The sequence below is a fragment of the Python bivittatus genome, unplaced genomic scaffold, assembly GCF_059951505.1.
Source record: "Python bivittatus isolate LINGU-HERP-01145 unplaced genomic scaffold, Pbiv_v1 ctg000850_np1212, whole genome shotgun sequence".
NCBI classification, from domain to species: Eukaryota; Metazoa; Chordata; class Lepidosauria; order Squamata; family Pythonidae; genus Python; species Python bivittatus.
Genome location: NW_028277112.1, coordinates 3367047 through 3388505, shown reverse-complemented (window position 1 = coordinate 3388505; position 21459 = coordinate 3367047). Strand labels below are relative to the sequence as shown.

The 21459-nt window shown below is 38.0% G+C and overlaps 1 protein-coding gene across 2 annotated transcripts in view; it reads right to left on the bottom strand.

Moving 5' to 3' along the window:
- Positions 1–421: 421 nt before the first annotated feature.
- ARSB (arylsulfatase B) overlaps positions 422–21459 on the bottom strand; it is a 75362-nt gene continuing 54324 nt past the window's right edge. For both annotated transcript variants that reach the window (XM_088130080.1, XM_088130081.1), the window contains exons 7-8: positions 4143–4268; positions 422–1533 (exon numbers count right to left, since the gene is read on the bottom strand). In XM_088130080.1, coding sequence (XP_087986206.1) covers positions 1268–1533; positions 4143–4268 — 392 coding nt within the window. In that variant the 3' untranslated portion in view covers positions 422–1267. The remainder of the gene's footprint in view (positions 1534–4142; positions 4269–21459) is intronic.

The window sequence follows — 21459 nt, the reverse complement described above, 5'->3', positions numbered from 1 at the left end:
TTAGACCATACCAATATATATGCAAAAGCAAGGTTTCTATATTATTTTGTCTTGATATATTGAACATATTATCAAGCACTAATTCTGAACAGATTTTCTTGATAATCCCTTTTTGTTTATACCATCTCCTAAAATTATTTGATTACCAACAATTTGGCTGCCTTCCAGTTCATTCCTAACTCTAGGTAGTTATGTACAAATTAAAAAACTCTTATAGCAGCAGAGATTGTTCGAGGATACTAGTTCTTACTCCCCTATGTTGTGATAACTGATAATTGATAATTGCACCTGTTTTTTTGGTTTTTTTTTACCAGTTACTGGTACATAAGACAGCCTATTGTCATGTTCCAAGGCTGAATTTTGAATAAATATGTATAGGATTGCCCTGTTCAAACTGCAAAACTGAGACAGAGACTTTAAATGAAGGTTGGACAAGCAAAGACTTTATAAATAGTGGGTAGGACAGGAGTGTATGACCTCTCTTCAATCTAAGAGCCACACTTTGCCTCTGAAAGTCACATTCCAAAAAGTTAAGTACAGGGTTAAACATGAAATCAGAAAAAAGGTTATTGACATTAAAATAATATTTAATAATTTCTTACAGTTTGGCAGCAGTTTTTAAAGAGGTTCTACAGGTTTCTAGGATAAGAAGAACTCATGGTAAAGTTGGAATGCTCTTCTAATTGAGAATCTGGGAAGGCAAAGGTGAATAAAGAAATGCCAAGACAATACAACAATCTGCTTCTTTCACTTTTTCTTCTCAACTCCTTCAGCATCCTCCCCCCTCCCCCCGCAATGCTGACTGCTTCAGGCAATTATTGAAATCCAGGATCTGACTTCAAATGTGAAAGAATTTAGAAGCCCTTACCCTCCCACCACCACCCATGACTCAGAGCTTTCCAAATGAAATAATGTTTCCCAGCTGCTGCCCAGCAATTTTGGAAAGGCAGCATCACTTTACCCTCTGCTTTGAACCAAAACTAACTTCCAAATGACATACTTATGATTTCAGTAGAACTTCAGGACCAATCAAATGTGAAATTAAATTCCCCAGATTCGTAGAGTAAGAAATAAATCCAAATTACTAAAATCGAAGCTGCCAAGATACAATAAAATGATCCCAGAGTCCTTTACCTGTATCCCTGAGTCTATGGAATGGTTGATGTATTGTTATGCAAGAACACATGCATCTTATGTATACAAGTGCAGCATGGCAAACCATTTTTCAAGTCCACTGCATATATAATAATGCTTGCTGTGCAAGTTCTTACAACCAAGGCCCCCAAGCACCTGATGCAGATGGATCACAGCGTGGATCCTCATCTGGGTAGAACACAGGGACAGAGTTCTTATAGTAGTGCTGGAGTCGCAACAGCAGTTTTTTCACAACCTCAGGATATTGTTCTGACAAATCATTTCTTTCTTCAGCATCATGAACAATATCATACAGCCAAAGCTTCTTTGTGGATGGATCCAATGACAAAGTATTTGACTCATTGAATAAAGATGGTGGTGGAAACCAGTGGCTGCAGCCTATAAACAGGGAAAGAGAAGATCAAAGGTTAGCTGGGAAAGTATTAGCCTCATAATTGGAATCCAACATGTTTGCAGATCTGGGTTATTCAATTTCATTGACATGGAATTGAATTTGCCACCTAGAATGTGGTTTTGTTGTGGTGGTAATAAATCAGTTCAGATCTGCCAAATAAATAAGAGAATATCAGGCCCAGTGAAGAGAAATTAAACATTAATATGAATAAGGATTCCTGAAATAAAATGTATGAAAATGTGTGTGTGGCAAAGCCACTTGGCTGCAGTTCATTACTTTTTGGCTTGTTTTGATAGTTTCCTTTATATCTCACTATACCTCATTAATTCCCATGTGCGTGCAGAGGAAAAAACAAGTCACAAGACAGAGATAAGCAATGTTTTTCAAAATACAAGAAAAGGAACTTAAGTGCCATCAAGTGCACAGTCTCCACATTTAACTGCAAAGTAATTTAGCTCTTCCCTTTTTCAGAGTGCTACCACCATCAACATTCAAAAGAAATGGCTTTCCCATTGATGCTATTCTAGATTATTTTTGTCTTTTCCACTTGAGATTGTTTCTTCAAATCTTGAGCATTAATATTTTTTAGATCTAATGGAAACAAAAGATACATTTAAACACCAGAACAAGAGCTCTTTTATTTGGCTTCTGGACTGGTTTTGAAATTCTGGGGAATTTTGAAATGAAGACAGCCTTTTAATAATATAGTTGTATTTTACTGTGAATATCCTGGAATATATTACACTGGGGTAAGATGTGTGGATTTGAAGTTCATACATCTTAAAGTTGCCAAGGTTGAGAAACACTACTCTTAAGTAAAGTAGGCTGAATCCTGCATCTTACTTTCTCCAGTTTCTTTCAACTCTATGCATCTGCAGAGGAACTGATTGGGAAAGAAGAGGCTGACTTATCTTTCCATTGTGGCTAAAAATGTGCCCTTCAATTTTTCTTTTGTTTTTTAAAAAAGGCACCCATGTGAACACTCATATTGGCTTTCATTCCTCCTGTATTTCCATTCACTCCAGTAATTATGATCTCACCAAGCGTAGCTACTGTGTGATCAGATACTCTTTGGAAATACAGGCTTAAGGGGAGGCATGCACTGCTACAACTGTGCATGCACAGCTGTTGGGGTTGTTTTGTTTGTTGTGTTTTCAGAGTAAAAGAAAGAATGAAAGATGAATTAAAAAAGAGCAAAGAGTTTCAAAACAACACTGACATAAGTAAGACACTTTCTTGCAAGTATATTTACTTATAGGTAATTACAGTCCAAGCTTTGCGCTTGAACTAGAAAGAAGTGGTTGCTACTACTGAGCAAACTTGCTTACAATTATAACCTCCTGCAGTTTCAGTGGATACATTTGAAGAAAACGTTCCATGTTTTCTTCAGCCAAGAGCTTACTGGCAGGTTGATAGGTGGATAAAAGTTTAGGAAGAATATATACAGTGGAACCTCGAGTTACGAATTTAATCCGTTCCGTGGCTCTGGTTGCAACTCGAATTGGTCGCAACACGAGGCAAATTTTCCCATAAGGCTCAATGTAATTACCGTTAATCCGTTCCGGCGTCGGTGGACCACGCGTCAGGGGCGGAAAAACAGCCGCGGACCACTTGGAACGGGCGGAAAAAGGGCCGCCCACCACGTGGAACGGGTGGAAAATGGCTGCGGACCACGTGGCACGGGCGGAAAAATGGCCGCGGACCATGCGGCAGGGGCGGAAAATGGCCGCGGACCACGCAGCAGGGCGGAAAAACGGCCGCAGACCACGTGGAACGGGCGGAAAATGGCCGCGGATCTGGTTCGTAAGTCGAGGCGAGTTCGCAAGTCAAGGTAAATTTTTGGGGCCGGAGCTGGTCGTATCTCGAAAAATTCGTAAGGAGGGGTGTTCGTAACTAGAGGTACCACTGTACTATATTCACCTCCAGAGTACATTGTGTAATATATGACAGGAAATATAGGAGATGAAATCATATGCTTATGGTGATGGAACACTGTTTATCTTATCCAGTCAATTAGCTGCTGCTTTACACCATTTTTTGGGCTGGTGGGCATATCTGGGATCATACGAGCACGGCTGTCTTCACAAAACAGGGGAAATCTTAATGTTGTTTCTCTGGCTATGGCCACAAAGGTTGTATGATCCTAGTCAGTTGTGTAAATACTGTCCAGGTTGTGAATGCTCTTTTAAAATAATGGGTATGGCTAGCCACAAAAAAATGTTACTATCAGAAAGCAAACGGCCCCTACGCTAACCTTCCCAGATGCTCTGTTCCATTCCAGCTAGCTTTGTCTTTTTAGTCACGCCTTCTGAAAGACCAATTGGTTGTGAGGCCTATGCAGGCTTCAGATGCATTTTTGCAAATGAAAACCATGCTAAGGGCTGGTACTTGTTTTAGTCAGCTTCCCCTTTAATTTTTTTTTAATTAATTAAAAGAATCTAAAAAAATTCAACTCAGGAAAGGCAGAGAATCCAGCAGGAGCAACACAGGCTTTCAAAGGAACTGCACATTGTCAAGTCCTGCTCTGAAGCATCAATTGCTGTGAAAATGAGTATTCTGTTCAAACATTTTTCAAGTACTGCTAGAAATCTACCTGGATTTCCTGTGAGTAGTTTCCATTTTCCATGTCGAATTGCAGCATGTATGGAGGTATTGAAAATTGAATCTTCCCATGAAAAATAATTATTCTGTGATGAAGTTTCGTGGCTGCTGCCAGTACCTAAAAGTACATAAAATTAGGTGGCAATCAGTGTTAATTACTTCAATCCTATTGTGTATTTTGAAAGAAATTCTTCAAAGTGTTCACAGATACATTTTGTCTAAGGACAGAAGAAACATTTGTATAATGTTCAAAGCAAGCCTTCTCTAACTTGGCACCTTTCAGAGGATTAACAATACCAGAATTCCCAACCAGCATGGCCCTGGTGACTCTGATGGTGGTTAACTGTATTCTTAGTTTAATCAACTAGTTTCATCTTGAAGCCTAAATGCTCATTTGGAAAAGCCCTCATATAGACAAGTGTATATGCAAATGTGAGAGACGGATGCATATTGAAGAACAGTGAATAATGCACCCTCTCGAGAATCTAGTTTACAGAGTTCATAGAGAAAATACGTCCATTAATAAGCAGCAGTGTGAGAGGCTTGAGAATATATTTCAGCCTTTAATCTGGCCCTGCCAATAATATAAACATTATAATGAACATATGTTCCAAGCCTTTCAGATTAAGGAGATGGATGCAATCTGGGCTAACCACAATCCAATGAATACTAGAAAAATGTATACACAAACCAAAGTTTAAACAATTCTCAATAACCCTATTCTTTCCCAGTTTTACAAAGGGCTGCTCAAAGCAGCTTGCAATTTATAATTATAATAATTATTATTCTGCCCTACTTTTTAAAATTTCAAAAATGAACCACAGATGTATGTATAACTACCAAAACAGTAATGAAACCATCCCAACCTATGAAAAGGCAGAGGATTAAATCTTAAGAAGATACAACACATCTTTGAATTCTAAGATTAGCACCAACTAACTAACATTTAGACAAAGGTAATGAGAACCAAAGCCTTGGTTCTCCAGATGAAGTTTTTTGCTGGAGGAGAATTGGAAGAGAAACATCTCTGCTGATCAGGTTTTGAAGTCATCAGTCATGCTATTCTCTTGGTCAACTCTGGATTACTGGGTAGGGATATGGTAAGAGATATTGAAGAATTCCTGCATAATCCTGCATCTCCAAGTGGTCAGAGGATTTGGGGTAAAGTGGCACCAAAGTAGATAAATCCAGCTGTCTTGACAAATGAGTCAGGTAAGGCCATGCAGATGCTATGTAAGTGCCTAAAGGTAATAATGAGTTGTATCATGGTCAATAGACTGGCTGAATCACAGCAAAATATACAAACCCATAATGCAGTTTTTTGTAGGGGCAGATAACCAGAGGGGCAGAATTGGGTTGTGGTGCTTTTGAAGGAGCAGAGGTGCACTTTAATTAAGGTTAATAACTAGAGGCTGTGTGGCATAGAGTCCACTGGAGTTGGGCAGCCAATACATTTAAATAAATAAACAAATAAATAGCCTTTGCTCAGCTTTGGCAGGTGGTAAATAAGCTACACTTTATAGCATATTCTCAGTGAGCTGTGCTCCAATAAACTTTCATTTAGATTATTTTAAAGCATCCTACAAAGAACTCTCTTTGAAGACAATCTGAAAACCACATTTGGAGCAAAATGAAAGGCTATTAGGATGCTGCTAGGAACAGGACACAGAGATGATATATTAAAGTGATTCTGAAAAAGCTGCATTCATTATCTATTGGTTTGGGACCAAATTTAAGATGGTTATATTGAATGATAATCTCTACATGGTAGCCTATGTTTTTAAATCCAGGAGTATGTGATGTTCTTCCAGACTCCAAAGTCAAAGTACATCATACCCCAAATTAACCTAATTTTTTGGGCATGTGAAACAGAAGATTCCATCAGTGCAATTTTCATCCCTGCTAAAAAGATAGATACATAAATAACAAATGAAACAATGATTTGCTGCCTTTTCATGATACTCAGAACTTATTCCATCAGCCTCGCTGACATTTTATCACCTGGATAGAGTCTCTTACTTCCTTCAGGTATTAATGAATGTAATAAATATGATGGAATCTTGTTTTTGTTTTAGGTTGGATGTATTGGGATTAGTTGGTTTTTAACAAAGTTTTTACTAACAAAGTTTTATACTTAGTGGTTTTATATTATTGTTATGTCCTGTTTTTAAGGAAATATGGACTGCAAATAGAAACATAAATGAATACAAATCAAATCATACTATAAAAATACAGAGAAGCCAGCTGAAAATAAATATCCAACATATGAGCCAAAGCAAAAGCTAAATAAAAATGACTTCAACAGCAGGCAATGATCAGCAAAGCAGGAACAGTTTTCAATTCCCCCAGGAAAGGGAGTTCTGCAGAATAGAAATTCTTGTGTCTGGAGGTCTTCCACCCTTAAAAATAAGAATCTAGGTTCAGACTATATTTTGTAAATATAGAGTTTTATTTAAGTTCCTTCATACAGCTAAAGCATGCTGCTATTCTTCCTTCTGAATCTCACTTGTCATGTCACTGTACAGTATTATGCATCCTGGAGCGGAAGAGTCCTATGCTTAGCTCAGGATACTCTTAAACCTTGTCCAAGATCAAAGAATGGATCAAGGAATTGTGGTAACATTAGATATTTCACAACTGACATGTCTCTTACATTCTCAATATCCATATCATGATTAAGGCAAGACACATAAAAGAGCTAGTCCAGCATTTCTCAACTTCGCAACTTGAAGATGTGTGGACTTAACTCCCAGAATTCCCCAGTCAGCGTCCTGGGAGTTGAAGTCCACACATCTTCAAGTTACTAAGGTTGAGAAACACTGAGCTAGTCTGAATAACTTTTGAGAATTTTTAGGCAAGGAATGAGACACTACTGATTCTTAAATGCTGTAGAACTTCCAGCATCTCTAGCCAGTATGGCTAAAGATGGGAGAAGCTATAGTTCATATAGTCCTCTAGATAGCATTAGCCTAGCCGGCGTGATCATTGGTGCAGCATGACATGAGCTGAAGTCTAGTAATATTTGGAAGACCACATATTGCTCTCCCTCATGCAACCTTGTAAGCATATATACTTTACAAGCTAAGACTTTTTACAGGCTAGTAACTTTTTACTGTCTTATTCTGAGAAGGGCAAACAGTTCTATCTTTCCCACAATAGCTAATTTCATTTCCTCCTCCTTACAACCTGTGAGTGGAAGCATAAGAGGGACGGAACACTTGTGGGCAGTTTTTTGTCACTTAGACTTCAAAAGCCAAAGCTTAATTATAAGGCTATGTTAAAGTTATATAACATAGTCTTAGCAATTATGGAACATTACCTTCAAAACATTTCCCATGTGTGCTCTTACTAACACATAGAACAGATTTGTGATGTGGGTCACTATTATTATTACCATCCAATATTATAGCTTTCCCCAACTTGCTGGACCTCCCAAGATGTGTGTTCTATGACTACAACAATTCACAGCTAACGATCACAACTGTGCTTGCCAGGAATTATGGAGGTAGTAGTTCAATATATCTGGAAGGCCACCATATTAACATTGGAGAGTTGAACTGGAGAGGTCCCTTGTCCCAGGCTAGTTCAGGAGGCGGTCAGATTTTCTCCGTTCTGACTAAAAACAATCTATCCGTATTTTTATATATAGTGTTTTATTAGGGTGTGTGTGAAATCATTGGTGAAGAAGTTCCTTTTCTGAGGAGTACTGGCAATTAAACAATTCCATGAGATCTGATATGTTCTTTTAGAATAGGCACTTTCCCACACAGTTTATAAATGTAAAATAAAGCCAATTCAGTCCATCCTAAAGTTCCAAGATAAATTATGCTGGTTTATGCTTTTTCCTTGATCTCTGTAAATTTCATTATACTTTTAACAGTTTTCTTGCTCCTCTTTTAACACAGAACAGGAATGAAGGGAAAAGAGTGCCAAATACCAGCTGACTTAGAAAAATCAGCAACATAAGACAGCACATGGTATTTATTAACAGAGCCGGAAAAGTCAGACCTTCCATTGTTTTGCATACATTCCATATGAGTTGCTGCAAAGGGATTGAAACTTTCTTATTTGCAGTATAAAAAAGCAAACATCATAGACAATATACTGTGATCACAATTCAGATTTAAAAGAGTCCAAGACTGTGAATATCTATTCTGTGTGGGGGTTCACACAGCAGAGAAAAAAAGAAATACAAGTTAAAACTTCAACTTACGTTACCTAGAAACAATGGAATTATGGTCATACAGAATTTGTGGCTGTACTTCATCCTTAACCATAACAAATTTGTTATTTTCCTCACCTCGTACTTCTTTAAAGACCCACTCAGAATCACTCTTTAGATGGCAGCCTAATCTGGAACCCTCCAAAGTACTATGCTATTGTCCAGGAACTGTAAATACTTCCTATTTATTTACTTAGGTATTGGAGGCCCTCAACAGGGGGTATAGACACAAATTTTGGCCCTTTTTTTTTTTTACTTTACAGGAACTGGAAAATTAAGGCAAATAAGTAAATTAAGCAAGTGGGAGTATGATATACCTATTTTCTTTAGAGTGCATTTTTGTGGAAATCAAGGCAAACGTTTTATGCCTAGATGTTTGTGTTTGCTGCTGAATTTTAGTGACATGTTCTGCAGAGTTCCAGAGGTCAAAGCAATATGTCTAGGGCTTTCCAGATTAGGAATGGCTATTTTAGGGACTGAAACTAGTTGCAGCATTGCATTGTAACTTTCATCTGTCTTATTAGCACACCCTCCATGTGAAATCCACCAATCCTGAAACATCTGTTTTCCCCACCTCTTCCCCTTCATTGGTTCTTTCATGTGGCTTCAAAAGCCGGGGATCTGGTGGGGGGTGGATTTCCTTCCTCCCATTGTAAAGCAACCTAAGCACAGAACCATTGTCCCATCCTATGGAAGTGACTTCTACCTGTTCAAGGTGGTTCTGGGGAGACAAACTTCCTAAGATTGTGCAGTGACCCAGATTCAAAGGGCAAAAAGTGATTCAGAGCATGTGTGGGCATGCAGGTTGTACCTGTCAGCAACTAAGTAAAGAAGCCATGTTTTTTCCTAGGTTCATCTTTGAATTGCACAACACTAATCCATCAATTTCATTAGTGGGCCCAAATATTCGTGTCATATAGAGGGGAAATCCTTTTTCCCAATACCATGCATAATTATATAGACATCTTCCATGTTTCAGAATCCATATTAGTTTTTTACACACATATACCCAATTTTTATTATTTCTTAGATTTTAAAATTTTTATTGTTTGGGCATCTTGATCCAGTGCTGTAGCTTTTTCAACAAGTTAGCTTATGCTTCTATTATATCAAGAATCAACAAAATTGTCCCTTTGGATATCCAGGTTATCAAGGACTGGTGTCTACTGATCTCACCAAATTACAATATAATTAAATGTATCATTTAAAAGGCAGAAAGCTCATGAGAACATCAAACATCGTGAAAAATTAGCATTCTCACTTTAGATTTGTAAGCTCTCATCATGCAAGGATATTTAAACATCCCATTCATAATGTGAGACAGTGTGATGGAAGTCAAAACCAAAATAGATTGCTGACCTCCGTATTATAGTGGGCCATGTACTCTATGAATAAATAATTAAAAATTGTTTATTGCACCTTGTAGTCTTTAATAATTAAAGATGGAGACTTTAATCTTATACACTCTTACCTGAGGATAGATACAATTGAAATTGGTGATGGTTAATTCTGAGTACAGCTACACAAAATTACACCTGAATTGTGTATGGAATTCGTAGATTTAGAAATGTTAACAGCCCTGCTTTGGGCAGCCATATGGGTTATAGCAGCCATTCCCAATCTGGCATTCTTCAAGTTTAGTTGGACTACAACTTGCAAGACCAAAAGCCCTTGGCCATGCTAGCTGGGAATTCTGGGATTGAAATTCCAACTGCAGGAGTACCAGCTTGGCAAAGATTGAACTACAGTTTTACAGTTGCAGTGTTTACCTCAAAGGTTCATTATTTATTTTACTCACATTCACTTAAAACTCCAACAATATTATTGGTACAGCCAATAAAAGAGATGAAATATAAATAGATACTCAGTATATAAAGAAAAGAAAAAGAAGATGGGACGATAACCAAATACATTCTTTAGTCTGTGATTAAAATGATGAGAGAGAACCAGGCAGAGAGGGATTTTTTTCCTCCTCCTATATGGCAACTGATCAAAGGGCACATGATTTTGGTGTAATTTAGTGAAAACTCAACCACAGAAGTTAAGGCATTCTGTATTGCAGGAGATTTGTGATCTCTTCTGCCAATGAGTGGACAGTATATTTTGGGGCCTGAAGAGAAACTGCAAAGAACACTGAAACCATATAAATGTAATACTTTGTTTAGAAGGCAGAACTATGCCCAATCATCTTTCCACAATGCATTTCATATGAGCAGTTTCCTTTTTTTTTTCTTTTTAGACTTGCTTGCTGCCCCCATACCCCCACTTCATGGAAAGAGTGGTAAGGAAAGACTTTGCTAACAGTATAGATTATTATATGATTGCAACTGCATTTGTGTTATGACTAACAAAATGGGGCAATTCATCTGCAAAATCTAAGAGGCAATGTTGCAAATAGAATTGGTTGAAGCATGTCATAATAGTTTACAATCTTTTTGGTTGCTTTGGGTGGAAAATGTTTGTGTGTTATAAGTTAGGGTTATAAGGGAACAATTTTGTAATTTCTGAGCATGTCTGTATGTGGGAAACGGGTGAGCTATCCCATACTAGCAGAGACTTTAAGGGATTCCTATCAAAAACAAATGTATTAATGCTTTCCAGCTTACCTGTACATCTTCTCTAATGTTTGTGTACCAATCAGGATTGCTAAATCCATCCAAAATTGTAGGTGGCTCATCTAAGTATTTGTCCAGTTAACGAATGGATTTATACACTGTAACATGCCTCAGTTTCAAAGCATTGCATTTATTTTTGCCACCACTGTACATTTTCTTGCTGTTTATTTTAATTATCCTAACTTGCTCAGACTGAAAGTAGTCAAACTGAATACACGACAATTCAAATATTGATTATCACTACACACAGTTATTTTACATAATAGTGATATAACCAAGACTGGATCTTGTAAACAGGAGGTGTACCGCTTTACTTGTTCGGGGGGTGCAGCAGACTTTAAATGGCATATAAGGACTACCGAAAGGGGGTGGGGCCACACCAAAAAGATAAACAGAAGACCGACAAAAGTTTAAATAAATATTAAATGAACAACAGGGGTATTGTTGCATAGGCTGGAAGGGAAACCTGGGAATGCAGGATGATGATGGAGTAAAAGGGATGATGAAGATAATGGAGTTGGCTGCCTGAGGAGACAGTAGCTGAGAGGATGTGGCAATGGAGAATGTAGTAATGGGGAGGTGATGGAGGCTGCCATGGAAGCTTGAGGTGGAGAGTGAGGAAGAAGGATCAGAGATGGCAGAAGTGGTAGTGCGTATAAATCCCTCCAAATACAGCAGTAGAATCTAGGCACACACATACCTGAAATCTCTGTAAGACTGCATGTGGACACTGGCCCTCAGGCCACGCACCTATGCTGCAGAATATTCAAATACTCATCAGTTTTTAGCTGAAAAAGAAAACATCATGGCCCCAATCTGTAGACAGAAATGAGCAGCAGCTGGCTCACAGCATTGATAGTACAACTTTTACAGATAATAGGATCTTTAATCTAGGCTTTCTTTTCTAGAGTCTAGTGGAGAAATCTGGAAATACCATCAGTCTGGCCACTTGGGGCATTTTCATCTTAATAATATTTAGTGGACTAGATATCTAGGGAAGGTAGCATGTTTTCTTTCTCCTGGGTGTCTCTTTTACTATGAAGCAAATACATAACGTCAGTTTGAGTTCTATTCCTTTCTTTCTCTCTTAAATTTCTTAGGTCTCATTAATCCTATGCCCCACGTAGACTGGTATGTATTCATTCCAGGGCTTCCATAGAATTCTTCCCATTCCTTACTTGACAAAAATGAATTTTATCCCATCTTATTCTCCAACTATATTAGGAAAAAAGTGCCAGACCATGTGCAATGAGGCTGGCATATTAAGCATCCTCCTTTTCTGTAAAATACCTCCTAATAAAATATTACACTACTTTAACGTTTGTTATTGTACTAATTTCCCCCTTTTTGTGTCTTTTCTGTACTAAGATGCATTATGTGCTGGGTTTTATATTTATAATTCCATGTTTATCAGTTGTACACTGGTTCATGCAATTGTTAATGAGGATGGAAAGAAGCAGCAAGCAACAGCATTAAATATGCAAGAGATATTTGATTTAAATGTCAATTATCTGAACAAAAAGGACCTGCTAAGACCAGTTCAATATTTAATAAATGGCCGGTTCTTAAAATACCTTCTTTTTTTCACAATACCTAATCATATGTATTCTTTTAGCCGTTCATCCCATACTTCTTAAATCATCTCTCTATCCTAAATCATTCCTATTGTTTCTAGTTTATCATTCAAAAGCTATTATTAGAAAATGTCTTTGTAAGGCAAGTTTCTAATTCTGCTTTATAGGAATTAATATACGAAAAGGTTTCCAATGGCTTTAATGGGAACTTGTGGTCAACTACATTGAATTCATTCGTTCGTTCATTCATTCATTCATTCATTCATTCATTCATTCAATTTATATAGCTGCTCCACCCAGCACATGACTCAGGGTGGCATTAATTTAATAATACCTCACAAATATTTCAGAATAAATTAGCAGTCCCACCACATATTATTTTGCTGATCTGTGGATGGTAAAATGCAGGAAATGCCAAATTGTGCTCCATCCTTCATCTCCCTTCTTTTCCTTAACCAGCAACCTGATCCCCCTTAGGGGCTAGATTAGATGGGTGAGCAAAGATCACCGTGCTTGCCTAACTACCTTTAATGGCAGCAACTTGCTCCCTACTAGCCAGCTAACCCAACAGTCAGCGGGAAGGGCTCCCCACAGTTCTTCAGATCAGCTTATCTGTGGCTGGGAGGCATATGTAACCCTAAGCAGCTGACTGCCCATCTATACCCTACTGTAACTGAGCCTGTAAGCCAACTCAAGTCTACCTGTATATTGCTTCCTTGTATCTATATAGCTGGTTCTTGGTCTTCTCTTAGTTATCCTGAGTCAAAATTTAGACTGTAAACTCCTGGAGAGAATGGCCCCTAATACTGGAAGGAAAGCCTAAGCCAACTGATGCAGTTTCTTAAGAAGTTCCCAAGATATTGGAAAGACAATAAATTAAATAAATGTATTGAAATGTTCATGAAATAAAGGTTTAAAGAAACAAATGAAAACACACTATGTGCATATACACATGTAATATAGATTCACAAACTCACACTGGATATCTATCAAAACTGGGACACATAAAATCTACTTTGCAGATTCTTAGTGTAACAAATAGAAGACAACTGTTTAGCTATATTCTAATCCAAAGGAAATAAAAAGTGCTTCAAGCTCAAAAGATGGTAAAGCTATGTTACTTTGCATGGTGCTTTACAGAAGTATGCATGTTCCACACTCTCAGACACAGCCTTGATGTTATGGGACCCCCTTTCCCATTTTTTTTTAAACTTCAGGAATTAATGAAGTTCCTTTGTATAATATAATTGAGAGCAGGAGGTGTGTATGGGCTAAAAAATTAAATACATTCTTCCATTGGCTAATTAAAAACATTGAAATGTATTACTTGTTTAACCCAAAGATAATGTAAAGAAAAGGCCTTGTGTGTACAAAGACCAGAATGTGGAACAATTAGTTCAGGCTGGTTAATTGTACTTTATTGAATAGCTGCTCATTAACAAATAAAGGCAAATTTCTTATTTACCCTACCATACCTTAACCTACTTCAGGACTATAAATTCTGTGCAGTGCAAGTAATATATCAGAGCATTCAGCCTTCCTTTATGTGACTCACTGTACCACACTATTGAATCCTAGCAAAAGCAAACTTCACACTTTCAGCACCACCATAAAATGCTAGGGACCAATTCTGCAATTTCTTGACCTATAGCCATAGGCTGGTATTATCAGAGTCTTCATAATTACAAGTCCTAATAGTTTTCCTCAAATTAGTGTTCTCCCTATGGGCTGGGGCTGCTGATCTGATGACATGGATAAGAAGTCTGTAGTTATCTAGCCAATGACATGCTCTCCTAACCCCTGCCCATCTTGGCTTATCTGAACTAACCAAAAGGGATTAACAGCATGAGTGGTGAATGCTTCCTTGTGTAATGAAATGGTTCCACCAGCCGTATGGAGTTGGTAGTCTAATCACTCCTAAATAATCTTTCCCTGACTCAAGAGGATTACACCAATGTAATTAGCACTATTTTGTCCACAGTGCTCTTTAACAATGCTATTTATGAACCACTGGGGGGAGTCATCAGAAATGTTGGGCAAAGTATTATCAAGATGTAATGACATTTGGTTCTAGTTCTCCATAATATCTGAATCAGGAAAGGCTGTGTGTATTCTGAACTGGTGTCTAAATGCAGTGATGGGATGCATGATGGCCAATAAACTAAAACTGAATCCTTGCCAGAGCTCCTAAGTTTGGAATTGGGGAATTTGCCTGTTTTGAATGAAGCCCTCCTCAGAAGGACTAAAGATAGTTTGGGAATGCTCCTAGAGTCTTCAGTGTGGCGGGTGATTCAAGTAGCCTCTGATCACCTTTACCAGCTTTGTTGGCTTCTCTATTATGCCTTTTCCTAGACAGGGACAGTCTAGCTATCTTGTTAACACAAATCCAAACTGATTACCCTTGCCCTTGATCTGGAAGCTGCAACTGGTGCAGAATGTGGTGGCCAGGTTGCTGGGGGTGGGTGGTACTTGGTCATATACACTTCACACTTCTGCCAATTAGCTACCAGGCCAGGTTTGAGGTTTTCTTTCTGAAATATAAAGCCTTAATCAATAACTAGGTTATTTGACCAACTGCTTTCATTCTTACAGATCTGGTTGGTCACTAAGATCATCAGAGGAGGTCCTACTGTGTGTGTCAAGGCTGGCAGACAAACATCTTATGGTTATTCAAAGGACAGCTTTCTCTAATATTATTTGCCACCTCTAATGCCCTCCTCCCTGAAATTGATAAGGAATTGTATATACAATATTGTATCTTGTAGGTGTCTCTTCACTGAAGCTTTCTTTGTACACTGAATGAAATTGTTTTGCTTTTGCTTTCCTTCTTTTCCCATCTTTAAAATAAATATTTTATATTGCTTTTATTTATTATTTTCATTATTTTTTTTATTGTAAACCATTTCAATATGGGATTGTATTTGAAGTAGTATATAATCATGTAATATAGAATGAAATAAATATCAAATGAACAAATATATCTTCTTAATTTTCTTCTAACATGGGCTCATCTGCAATTAAAGTATGTTAGGTAAACTGTAGATCACATAAAACCTCCAATTTCCTATTTTTGTCCTCTGGTGTTCTTCAAAATTATACTGGTGAAATTCACCAGTAATCTATCAAGTTATGGTGCATGCCATTTCCCACCAATTTTCTGTAGGAATTAAATGAAGTATGTCTATTTGGCTAACACTTCAATGAAATTTAATGAACCTATTAAAGTTAGAAATAGCATCCCCCCACAAACAACAAAAAACCAGACTACCAATATAAAATGGGCCCCAAATACCTGTCTTGTCCTGTTTGGCAGGGTTCCTCAACCTTAGCAACTTTAAGTTGCATGGACTTCAACTCCCAGAATTCCCCAGCTAGCATGGCTGGCTGGGGAATTCTGGGAGTTGAAGTCCACCCATTTTAAAGTTGCTAAGATTGAGGAACCCTGCTGTATGGTGATCTGCATCACCACTATGTGTTTTATAAATCTAAGCCACCCTAAAAAATGAATCATGAAAAAGAATTGTAGCCCCTAGACACAAAAAGGTTGAGTGGTCCTTGGCACAAACTATACATTCAACCAAAGTCTTTTCTTGTAATTCTGCTTAGGAAGACATGCAATCTTCCTCAGTTTGGGGTCCTCCAGATATGTGGTCATACTTGCTGGGGATTCTGAAAGTTGAAGTCTCAGCATATTTGGAAGGCACGAAGTTGGGGAAAACTTCTCAATATTATTTGTTGGAAGGCAGGTTTGGTGGGTTACCAAACCTTTTAGTCTCTTCCATACAGTTTGTATAGATAAGGAAGGCACACTGACACTAACTGAAAACAGTTGGCTTGGGAGTGACAATAAGCCTGTGCAGCTCAGCTTTGGGTCAATATGACCGATTTTCTAAAGGGTAGAATTAAATTGGGTATGTTGAAGTGTTCTAAACTTTGCCACTACTGAATTTTCCACCATGAATATTTTTGGCTATTATTGTTGCTCAGTCAGCCAGATGTTTAGACTGGATTTGGCATTTTTATACACCTACTGAGTCCTGCCCAAGGATCTGGGATAGGCAGATGTTATTGTTTGATGGAGTTAAATGTATCGTCGCAGGATGTAAGCTGTTCTAAGTAAAACTGCCTTTTGCAACTGACTGATGGTGATTTTGCCAATGCTACTGGTGTTCAAGTGGTGCTTCAGATGTTTTGGGATTGCACCCAAAGCACCTATTACTAGCGATACTATCTTTGCTTTCTTTTGCCACAATCATTCTATTTCTATTTGCAGGTCTTTGTATTTTGTGATTTTTTTCCAGTTCTTTCTCTTCTATTCTGCTGTTTCCAGGTATTGCAATGTCCACTACCCAGACTTTTTTGGTCTTTCTTATCAACAATTGTTAAGTCTGGGGTATTGTGTAGCAGGTGCTTGTCTGTTTGAATTCTAAAGTCCCAGAGATTTTTAGCTTCTTCATTTTCTGTTACTTTGTTTTTTGTGGCTATTATTATTATTATTATTATTATTATTATCTTCTTTAGATACTATTGATCTACAGTTCCCAGCAGTTCTGACCACCACAGCCAATGGGGAATTTTAATTCAACAACATCTGGAAGATTATACCACAGGTTCTCCTCCTGTGTTTTATTCAATAAAGTTTTAAACTTTACCCTTGTGTTAAAGCTGCATCATAATTTAGCAGTTAAATTGTGATATGGGTGGCTAAATTGTGATATGGGTGGCTATATGAATGTGATGTATAAAAATAAATAAATAAATAAATAAATAAATAACCCTTCAATACATTACAACAGCTTTTTCCACCTGGTGCACACCAAATGTTTTTGTCTATAATTCCCATCATCCCAGTCCTGGTATTAGGGAAGGTTATATATATATATATATATATATATATATATATATATATATATATATATATATTTTATTTAATTTGTCCCCGCCCATCTCCCCACAATGGGGGACTCTGGGCGGCTTACAACATACTAAAAAACATGAATACAGTTAAAAGTTATAAAACCAAACATAAAAAAAAAAACAATCTAAGAAATCCAAGAGGCCGCTGGGGCCACAGCATACCACTAAGGGACCAGCCAACCCCAATTCTGATTTCTTCCCTCCCTGCCCCAGGCCAGAAAGCAGAGCCATGTCTTTAAGTCCCTCCGAAAGGCCTGGAGTGAGGGGGCCTGTCTCACCTCCGGGGGCAAGATGTTCCAAAGGGCGGGGGCCACAGCACAGAAGGCCCGCCTTCTGGACCCCGCTAATTGGAGTTCTTTTACTGCGGGGATCCGAAGCATGCCCTCTCGGTGAGATCGGGTGGGACGGGTAGAGATTGTGGGGGCGAGGCGGTCCTTCAGGTAGCATCTACTTCTGCTTCATTGACTATGCAAAAGCCTTTGATTGTGTGGATCACAACAAACTCTGGCAAATTCTTAAAGAGATGGGGGTACCAGACCATCTTACCTGTCTCCTGAGAAATCTGTATGCGGGCCAAGAAGCAACAGTTAGAACCGGTCATGGAACAACCGATTGGTTCAAAATAGGGAAATGAGTATGACAAGGCTGTATACTGTCACCCTGCTTATTTAACCTATATGCAGAGTACATCATGAGAAATGCCAGGCTGGAAGAATCACAAGCCAGAATTAAGATTGCAGGGAGAAACATCAACAACCTCAGATATGCAGATGATACCTCCCTAATGGCAGAAAGTGAAGAAGAACTAAAGAGCCTCTTGATGAGGGTGAAAGAGGAGAGTGCGAAAGCTGGCTTGAAACTCAACATTAAAAAAACTAAGATCATGGCATCTGGACCCATCAATTCCTGGCAAATAGAAGGGGTAGAAATGGAAGCAGTAACAGATTTATTTGGGCTCCAAGATCACCACAGATGGAGACTGCAGCCATGAAATTAAAAGACGCTTGCTCCTTGGGAGGAAAGCTATGGCAAACCTAGATAGCATATTAAAAAGCAGAGACGTCACCTTGCCGACAAAGATCCGCATAGTCAAAGCTATGGTTTTTCCAGTAGTAATGTATGGCTGTGAGAGCTGGACCATAAAGCAGGCTGAGCGCCAAAGAATTGATGCCTTTGAACTGTGGTGCTGGAGAAGACTCTTAAGAGTCCCCTGGACTGCTAGGAGGTCAAACAAGTCAATCTTGAAGGAAATCAACCCTGATTGCTCATTGGAAGGATTGATAATGAAGCTCAAGCTCAGATATTTTAGTCACCTAATGCAAAGAGAGGACTCTTTGGAAAAGACCCTGATGCTGGGAAAGATTGAAGGCAAAAGGAGAAGAGGACGGCAGAGGATGAGATGGTTAGATAGCATCACTGAAGCAATGAGCATGAAACTGAGCCAACTCAGGGAGGTAGTGAAGGACAGGAATGCCTGGCGCAATATGGTTCATGGGGTCACGAAGAGTCGGACATGACTTAACTACTGAACAACAACAACAATATTTGCATAACATAGTTAGTGTCTTCAGCTTAATGGATCTCAAATGGTTTACAATGCAGAACTGCAAGGATTAGTTTGTTTCAATGTTAGCTTCATATAAGATATGTATAACTTAAGGCACATCGAGTAAAGAACAGGGGTGGGGTGGGGGGAGAAGGAATAAGCACACAATCAGACAAGTATTGCTGTCTCAGACAGATACTAAAAATAAGAGGTTTTAGGAAGCTCTGCATGGATTACCATATACAGTACTATTGGTGGATTAACTTCTCCTAGATGATTTAGACAGATCTACCTACTTGCCAATTTGGATTTCTTATTTTTCCAGCCTTAAGTATGGTTCATTCTATTTCCCCATCTGAGATTTAAAACATTAAATTTAAAAATTACATTCATACATGTTTTTATATGCATTTTCCCCAATATAAACAACTTGTACGTTATTCTCTCAAGTATAAGAGTAATTTCAAGGGATGACAATGTTTTTCTTTGCAGCATTGTTCGAAAAAGTTGAACCAAATCAAAAAAGGTGAGTGTGAGGCATATTTGAACACAGTCACATAAACACACAAGCACACACACAAATAATTAAATGTTACAATTTCCCAGCTTATATTTTATAAACAGAAACAGAGGTCGGGGTTGGGGAAAGGCCAGGAAAATGATGCTCTCTCTGGAAACTACTGCATCTATTAACTGTACTGCCTTTTCTCCAGGGATGAGTGGCCCAACAGTGGTTGCATCAACAGTTTTTTATGTCTTCAAAGTAATAAACTCTACAACCAATGTAAAAAGCACATAAATTAAATCAATTTCAGAAACTTCATACAAGCAGAGTCCTTTCCACTCTATTGTACACTCTTCCCAAATATTGGTGACCCAAAAGAATGCTTAAAACTCATGATTCCATGGCCAGCTGAGTTCTAAGATGTGTTGCTGCCTCAGATATCCTAAACAGACATTTAGAAACTAAGAGGAAAGTTAAAAAAAAAAAAAAAGTTTGTAAAATAATTGCTTCCAGAATGTTTCCACTCATTAGTTCAAGATTTCAGTTGTGCTCTGCCAACAAGAGTTTTCCTGTTCCAGTTACATTTGTACAAAAGGATGAAATATTCATCCTTTATTTCTCCTTTTCATACGTCTAATAAACTCCTGAAAAAGAAACTTGAGAAGACCGAGATCATACTATAACATGCTATTTCACATGAAATATTGTCCTCCACTGGGATTCTACGGTTTCAAAGATCAGATTATAGAGTGATATAGTCTCACAGGATGGCAAATCAAAGAACTGCTTATTTAAAAGAAGCATCAAGCCAAAATTTGCCTCCAAGTATAAAATGAATAATCCATGGAGAAAGTTATTTTACAAGTTATTTTACTCAGTTTTACTTAAAAATATTTGTTTTCTTACTTTGGAAAGATTTTGAATGTTGGTATGAACTCTAAAGGGATATAACTTTTGTGGCAGGATGGTGTTACCATTTTGATTGTGTTTTTGAATTGTATTTGAGATTACACCAGAATTTGCATGTGGATTTCCATATTCTCCAGAAAATTTCAGAATTAATATCTGGAACTGAGGGTAATTATACTTTCTGTGGCATAAACATTACAGCAGCAGAAACACCATGGCACTATATTTCTTGCTAGCACGAGGATGTTCACTGTACTAACAATCTAAAGCAGAGAAAGTGCACTGAAAGTATCAATATATCTGCTGATGTTCTGTTTCCACATGCTGGCACCCTGAGGGTGCCATCACTGTGCTCTCTGCATGGCAGGTTTCCCAGGAAGACAGAGCTGCAGATACCAAAGTATGAGAAATTACAAGTGTAATTCTTGCCCCTTCATAGGAAAAAGTGGAGTTTCTGGCAAAAGAATTATTTCTTTATCCACAGCTGATTTAAAATAGATTTCTCCCTCTTTTTACTTTGACAGTTCAAGAAGACTAACAATATTAGCATACAGTAAGCCAATAAAATAGAAAAAAAGTCAAGTAAGATGGCAAGTCATTAAATGAAAATAATCAGACAAAGCAGCAATAAAACTACAGCAGAAACAAAGATTTTATACCAGCAATGGGAAATTCATGCTATGCCCAAAACTGTCCTAAGAGAAGGTCTTAATACTGAGCCAAAGGTCAACCAGCCAAAAGCTAAGTGAACCACCTAAGCCAGTGAATTTGGGTGCAACAACAGAAAAGCCACAGACCCAGATCCTTCTCAAATACTCTAGGCCAAGGTTTCCCAAACTGTGAGATGTACCTTCCTTGGGGAGGTGCAGATAGAGTCCAGGGGAGGTACATAGAACCTTTTAGTGACATTGTTACAATAAATCCACCTTTCCCAAAGTTTCATTGTATTGTTTTAATTGTTCATTTGTGTTTCTTTTGGTGTTTGGATTTTTAGGGAGGTGTGTGCATTAAGGTTACACTA